Source organism: Alosa pseudoharengus, unplaced genomic scaffold, assembly GCF_046254945.1.
Source record: "Alosa pseudoharengus isolate Yale_2024_CS ecotype anadromous, Long Island Sound unplaced genomic scaffold, YU_APseudo_1.1 YU_APseudo_1.1_scf_3, whole genome shotgun sequence".
Taxonomy (NCBI): domain Eukaryota; kingdom Metazoa; phylum Chordata; class Actinopteri; order Clupeiformes; family Clupeidae; genus Alosa; species Alosa pseudoharengus.
Window position 1 is genome coordinate 14,176,831 of NW_027468718.1, and position 7,021 is coordinate 14,183,851.

General features: G+C 46.0%; 1 protein-coding gene across 1 annotated transcript in view; it reads left to right on the top strand.

Annotated features, from left to right (window-relative positions):
- The window catches only part of xpo4 (exportin 4), a 51,429-nt gene that overhangs the window by 32,970 nt on the left and 11,438 nt on the right, over positions 1–7,021 (top strand). The window contains 5 exon segments of the mRNA XM_076263238.1: positions 2,338–2,512; positions 2,752–2,928; positions 3,829–3,971; positions 4,563–4,708; positions 6,466–6,643. Of these exon segments, the coding sequence (XP_076119353.1) occupies positions 2,338–2,512; positions 2,752–2,928; positions 3,829–3,971; positions 4,563–4,708; positions 6,466–6,643 (819 nt within the window).

A 7,021-nucleotide genomic window follows, 5' to 3' on the forward strand; every position in this document is an offset into this window, starting at 1 on the left:
AGCGGTCGATCCCTTACTGTGAATCTGAAGTAGTAGACTCCCCTCACTGGAGCTGTGAAGAAACCTGTATAAGAGTTGTAGGCCTGTCCAATGTTGGTGAGAGTTTCACTGAAGACCAGATTCAATTCGTTGTTCCCAGATGATATGAAGCCGTCTTGTAGGGGAAGACTTGCTGAGAAGGCCACCTTGGGTTGTTCTGCAATCTGTCTCTTTAGATTGTTTACTTCAGCTTCAGTCGCTGATTGGGCATATCTCAATTCTGACAGGTCAGCCCCTTGAGCGTTATTCTCCCATTGCAGATTGTCCACCTCAGTCTCACTCATGTCCACTCTGGTCCTCAGACATGTCAGCTCTGTCTGTTGGGCTGCACTTTCTCCGACCAAGTTTATCATTTCTGCCTTCATGGCGATCATGTCTGTCTGTAGTGCCACTTTCTCCTCCGTCAAATTCCCCACCTCGGTCTTAATGGCTGTCAGCTGGGCCTTTTGGGCTTCACTTGCTTGGATTCATCGTTTCAGTCTTCATGGTGGTCAGCTCTTCCTGTTGAGCTGCATTCTCTCTCTTCAGATTCTCCACGTCATTCTCATTTATGTCCAGTCTAGTCTTTAGTATTGTCAGTTCCCCCTCTTGTGCTGTGCTTGCTTCAAACAGGTTCTGTATTTCAGTCTTTGTGGTGTTCATGTTTGCCTTCAGTGCTCTGTTCTCATCCTTCAGATCTTCTACTTCAGTCTTCATTGCTGTGAGTCCAAGATGTTGTGATGCACTTGATTTCATCAGGTTCATCACGTCAGTCTTCATGGTGCTTATGTCTGTCATCATTGCTATGGACTCGCCCTTCAGATTCTTCATCTCGGTCTCACTTGCGGCCAGTCTGGTCTTCAGTACTGTCAGATCTGCCTCTTGTGCTGCGTTGTCATCCTTCAGATTCTCCATCTCAGTCCTCATGTTTGTCAGCTCAACCTCTTGTGCTGCGCTTGCTGTGACCAGGTTCATCGTTTCAGTCTGAATGGTTTTCATGTCTGCCTGTAGAACTGTGTTCTCTTTCTTCAGATTCTTCACCTCTGTCTCACTAGTGTTCAGTCTCTATTTCCTGTGCTGCATTGTCCTCGATCAGGTTCATCATTGCAGTCTCCATGTTGGCCATGGCTGCCTGTAGTTTTGAGTTCTCTTGTTTGAGATTGTCCACTTCTGTTACACTTGCGTCCAGCTTGTCCTTCAGAATCGTCATTGTGGCCTCCTGTGCTGTGTCGCGCCATTGAAGTTCACCAACTTCAGCCTCAACTTCGGCTAGCTGTTTTTTGTTGTGGCCTAGCTCTATCCCCAACGTAATCACAATGACCCCTAGCTTTTCCACTGTGTCACTTAGTTGAGTGAGGTCAGCAGCAGCAGCAGCAGCAGCCCCAGAGTTCCGGCTCTCTGTCTGAGCATCAGGCTGGGTGCTCCGAGTCTGAGCTCCACCCATGGAGAACAGCAGCACCAGCAGTGTGACTGCAGCCCTCCTCTTTTGAAATGTTAAACGGTCTTTGTCTTAAATTGATATGCTACTTAAATTGTGAAGTTCAGTGCTTCTGTCACCACCTTTATACCTGAGCTGAGCATTATGTAAGGCCATTTCATCATCTTTCGGATAAAAGAATATTTCTTGAATTGAGGAAAGCGGCAGATAAGGGTGTGCCAGAATCGATCACTGTTGTGGGAATGTATAAAGCTGTTATGTCCCAGGTTATTTTGAATATGGGTGCCTTAGAATGAGAGAGTTTGTAGTCTAACAGTGTCTACATTGCATGCACATTCCTAATGGTTTATGACTATTGCTTATTGCTGCTTTTTGTTAGTCACATTAGATGCACCATCTGTTCAGTAGTGTATCCAGTCATAGCCACAACAATGTAATATCCATAGTAGTGGTTGTTTATTCAGTCATCACACTTGTGAGAGTATCAATCTGTCTTTGCTATAGTGATAAGTGCTCTTTCAGTGAGAACCCTTCCTGGGAGGCCATCATAGGTACTCAAAGGTCTGTGTATATGACATGCCTGCTTTTATACAGGTGTATACCAATACATACAAGGTGACTTCACATTTACAACAAACACTGAAAAGCAGTCATATAGGTTTTGTCAACGTTTATTTGTTTTTTCCCACCAATTTTTGGACGATGATACCCGGGACACTGAAACACCAGGACACATGAAAATTGGTGGGCATGTAGACCCACTAGGCTGTACAGGAATTAAAGCTTTTGGAAAAACCTACATTTTGCAACGTCAGCTACCAGCACCTCTATTACTGACAAGCTGTGCATGTATTTCATGTATTGTTTTTTCTGTTTTCCAGTATTGAGATCGAGGACTCTGAGGCCGTCGGCATCTCCAACATCATCAGTAACCTGATCACCACATTCCCTCGGAGCATCCTCACAGCGTTGCCTAGCGACCTCTTCTCCTCCTTTATCAACTGCCTGACTCTCCTCACATGCTCTTTTGGACGCAGCGCTGCCCTAGAGGAAGTGGTGAGTACTGCACGCTACTGCCCCCATTGAACCTCATTCCCACACCTTACTGCTTTCACAAAGGACTATTCCCATTACACAATCTGATCAAAGATGAAAAAAAATCTCAGATATGGATAAGTGGAGGGGTTGATGTTGATTGTATGTTTTTGTGCGTGTGTGTATGTTTATGTGCTTGTGCACTTGGTGGCTTGCCCACGTCTGTGGTGTGTGTGTGCCCGTGTGTGTGTGTTTTACAGCTGGATAAAGACGACATGGTGTATATGGAGGCGTACGATAAGCTGCTGGAGTCGTGGCTAACGCTGGTGCAGGACGACGAGCACTTCCCACGCGGCTGCTTCGTCCAGCCCGCGGTGCAGGTCTTCAACTCCTACATCCAGTGCCACCTGGCCGCGCCCGACGGCACCCGGAACCTGGTGAGGACTCTGTGTGTGTAGTGCGGGCGTGTGTGTGTGTGTGCGTGCGTGCGTGTGTGTCTGTGTAGTGTTCATGTGAATCTGCATGTGCACGTTGTCTGCCTAATGCTATGATGACTTCCATATGATTGTGTGTGTCTGTGTGTGTGTGTAGTGGTCATGTGAATCTGCATGTGCTCGTTGTCTGCCTTATGCTATGATGACTTCCATATGATTGTGTGTGTGTGTGTGTGTGTGTGTGTGTGTGTGCTGTGTATGTATGAGTATTTGCCACTACTATGTCTTTGAGTTAGCCAGTGTCATCTACGTGTCAGTGGTTTATGAGCACAGCTATATCTGTAGCTGTGTGTCCGCCTGTGACTTGCGGCTGCTTTATGTCTATATAGATATCTGTACATCGATCACTGTATTAGTAGCCGTGTGTGCGTGCGATTATCTGTCTGACTTGCTACAGTTAGTTGCCTTGTGGTCAGTCTGCACGTAGCTCCTGGTGAGTACAGAGCGTCTTCCTTCACACCGAATCATATCGCCTCCTGATGGCTGACGAGCCGTCCAGACGGCATAGCCGCGCTGTCAGTCTAGTGGTCTAGTCAGGCCTGTGGGCCCCAGCGTCTGGAAATAAAGCCTGTCAGGAGGGATCAGTCACAGCCATGTGACAAGGAAGCTAAATAGCCTCACCTTCCTCTCTGTCTCAGCTTTTGGCATCTTTTTTGCTACCATTTCGACCTTTGAGACATGCTTTCTTGCTACACTTGATGTATTTTTTGTTATTTTGATTTTGACTGTCATATGTCATTCCCTGCTTTCTTCTTTTATTGATATCATTTTTCACTGTGCTTCTTTCTGTTTCTCTCTCTCTCCCTCTCCCTCCCCCCCTTTCTCCCTCTCTCTCTCCCTCAGACGGCGAACGGCGTGGCATCTCATGATGAGGATGAGATAAATGAGCTCCAGGAGGATGACCGGGAACTGTTCTCAGACCAGTTGGCCAGTATTGGCATGCTGGGCCGCATCGCCTCCGACCACTGCATCCCCCTTCTCACCAGGTACACACACACACACACACACACACACACACACACACACACACACACACACACACACACAGACACACATACCATATCCCCCTTCTCGCCAGATACTCACACACACACACAACTGCATCTCCCTCCTCACCCGGTACACAGACACACACACACACACACACACACACACACACACACACACACACACACACACACACATACCATATCCCCCTCCTCACCAGATACTCTCACACACACACATACACCCACCATATCCCCCTCCTCACCAGGTACACAAACAAACACACACACACACACACACACACACACACACACACACACACACACACACACATACCATATCCCCCTCCTCGCCAGATACTCACACACACACACGACTGCATCCCCCTCCTCACCAGGTACACAAACACACACACACACACACACACTCCACTCCCCATATACCACTCATTCGACTCACTCATACGCACTTCATGAATGCAGTGTTAATACTGCTCACGCCCTAGTGCCCCCCACCCCCACAACCACTAACACCCTGTTGCCCTTTGGCACTCGTATATCTGTCATGACCTTTGACCTTTCGGCCCCCAGCTTACTGGAGGACCGGGTCACGCGGCTGCACGGGCAGCTCCAGCGACACCAGCAGCACCTAATGTCCTCACCGGACCCTGGTTCAGTGGATCGGAAGGTTCTAGACGACCTCTACGAAGACATTCATTGGCTCATACTAGTTACAGGTGAGACCCCCTCAGACACACATACACACACACTCTCTCTCTCTCTCTCTCTCTCTCTCTCTCTCTCTCTCTCTCTCTCTCTCTCTCTCTCTCTCTCTCTCTCTCTCTCTCTCTCTCTCTCTCTCTCTCTCTCTCTCTCTCTCTCTCTGAGTTGACCGGTTAACTCCTGTCAGTTATGCCAGATATCAGTGCCCCTCAGAGACCTGTCACCAGTGTTGGGAACGTTACTTTAAAAAAGTAATTAGTTATAGTTACTCACTACTTGTTCCAAAAAGTAACTGAGTTACTAACTGAATTACTCTATGATAAGAGTAACTCGTTACCAGGGAAAGTAACTATTTGCGTTACTGTTACAAAAAAAAAAGAATTTGGATTTTTTGAGCAGTTTTGAGCAGCCAGTTGAAATGAGTAGAACAGACAGGTGTTTGTAGGCTACATAACTTTCAATATTTATTAGATAGATAGATAGATGCTTTATTGATCCCCAAGGGGAAATTCAAAGATATTGCACATCGCCAGACCTAAGTAGGTATCGGTGTTTTTTCGCCACTAGCTTTAGATGCGTGTGTGAGATGCTTCATTAAATTACAGTTGCTTACAACGGATGTCGACAAAGTCTTCGCTTCGACATAATGTACGCATTACATGCATACAATTTGAAGTAGTGCTTATATCTCCACCTTGAAAATGCCAACTTTTCATCGTCGGATGGCTCCTGACCTCTGCCGTTTCGTCGAATCTCTTTTAGTGTTGCGTGTGTGTGTGTGGCGCGTGTGCTGGCAATTGTGTAAAAACACTGGCTCTAATTGGCTATCATGAAACATGACTCTGCCTTAGCCAATTATAATCGCCTACGTCGTTATTAACCCACCTCCTCATTAGCTGTGAGCCAGGGGTGCGTTCAGATTACACAGTTTATTCAATCAATGCATAGCAACGAACCGCATTTAACGTCCAGTAACGTTAACGCCGATGTAACGACGGAAAAAATAATTAGTTAGATGAAAAAACGTCGTTACCTAACGCCGTTCTTTTAAACGGCGTTATTCCAAACACTGCCTGTCACTAATGGGTCTAGACAGAGTGAGAACTTCATCAGGTGTTTCAGAATGGCTTGTTTTCGTCCTCTCTTTCTGCTTATCATACATATCAAAAAACCAACAGGCCAGATGTAGAATAATTGACTAAGTGTCCAAGAAGACAAGGACTCACACACTGCTTTTTTTCCATGGCTACTTGGCCAACTCCTCTTTCATATGTACTGTATGAACCCTCTTTAATTTTATTAACAACATTTATCAACATTAAGGTCAAATGTTTGCATAACACAGTCAACTCTGTTTTGATACAGTATACCAGCTGTTGGGCCACTGTTTTATATTTTGTGTACAGTACACATTTCCTGTGTATTAGCCACAGTGTGTATGAACCGCATGACTGTGTTGTATGCAAATAGTAATAAAACAAAACTGTGTTTTGACTGTGCTTGTGTATTAACCGCAGTCCCCAATAGCCCAATAAACATGAATCAGATTGTACTTTAGAAAGAAGAATGAAGAAGGAAAATGCATTTCCATGTGGAGCTTGCCCCAGTGTATTCACCTCAGAAATGAAGAGAGTTTTGAAGGGAAAAAAAATCAAAAGGTGGGAAATAATGGTCAAATTTAACTCAAAATGTTAATCTAATGTGTTCTATTTTGTGTGTGTGTGTGTCTGTGTGTGTGTGTGTGTGTGTGTGTCTGTGTGTCTGTCGGCAGGCTACCTCTTGGCAGATGACCCTCAGGGCGAGACTCCTCTGATACCGTCTGAGGTGATGGAGTACTCCATCAAGCACTCCACCGAGGTGGACATCAACACCACCCTACAGCTGCTCGGCTCCCCCGGCGAGAAGGCCTCCTCTATCCCAGGGTGCAACAGGACCGACTCCGTCATCAGGTGAGCAGCGGCTGAAGCCCAGTAGAGGCCCAGTAGAGGCCCAGGAAGTGTCTAGAAGTGCGTTGCTCCTAGCACTCCGGGCATCAGTGGCATTAAAGGAACAATCCATGATTTTTGTACAAAGATGTTGCTATTTCAGCCACAGAAAAATGTTATTATTTCAAAACAAATTACAATACAGCAGCAAAACAAATGACATCCCTCCCCTCTGCTCCTGTAGTAGTATGTGTTGCTATGGTGATTGGCTGGAATTGTTTATGCCTAGTCTCTAGCCACTGGTTTTGCTTCCCTGTTTGCTCCCAGAGTGTTTACAACTTTTGTTGTTGTTTTTCAAGTGAAGTGCAAACACACAGAATTTAGTGCACAGAGCTTAAAGAC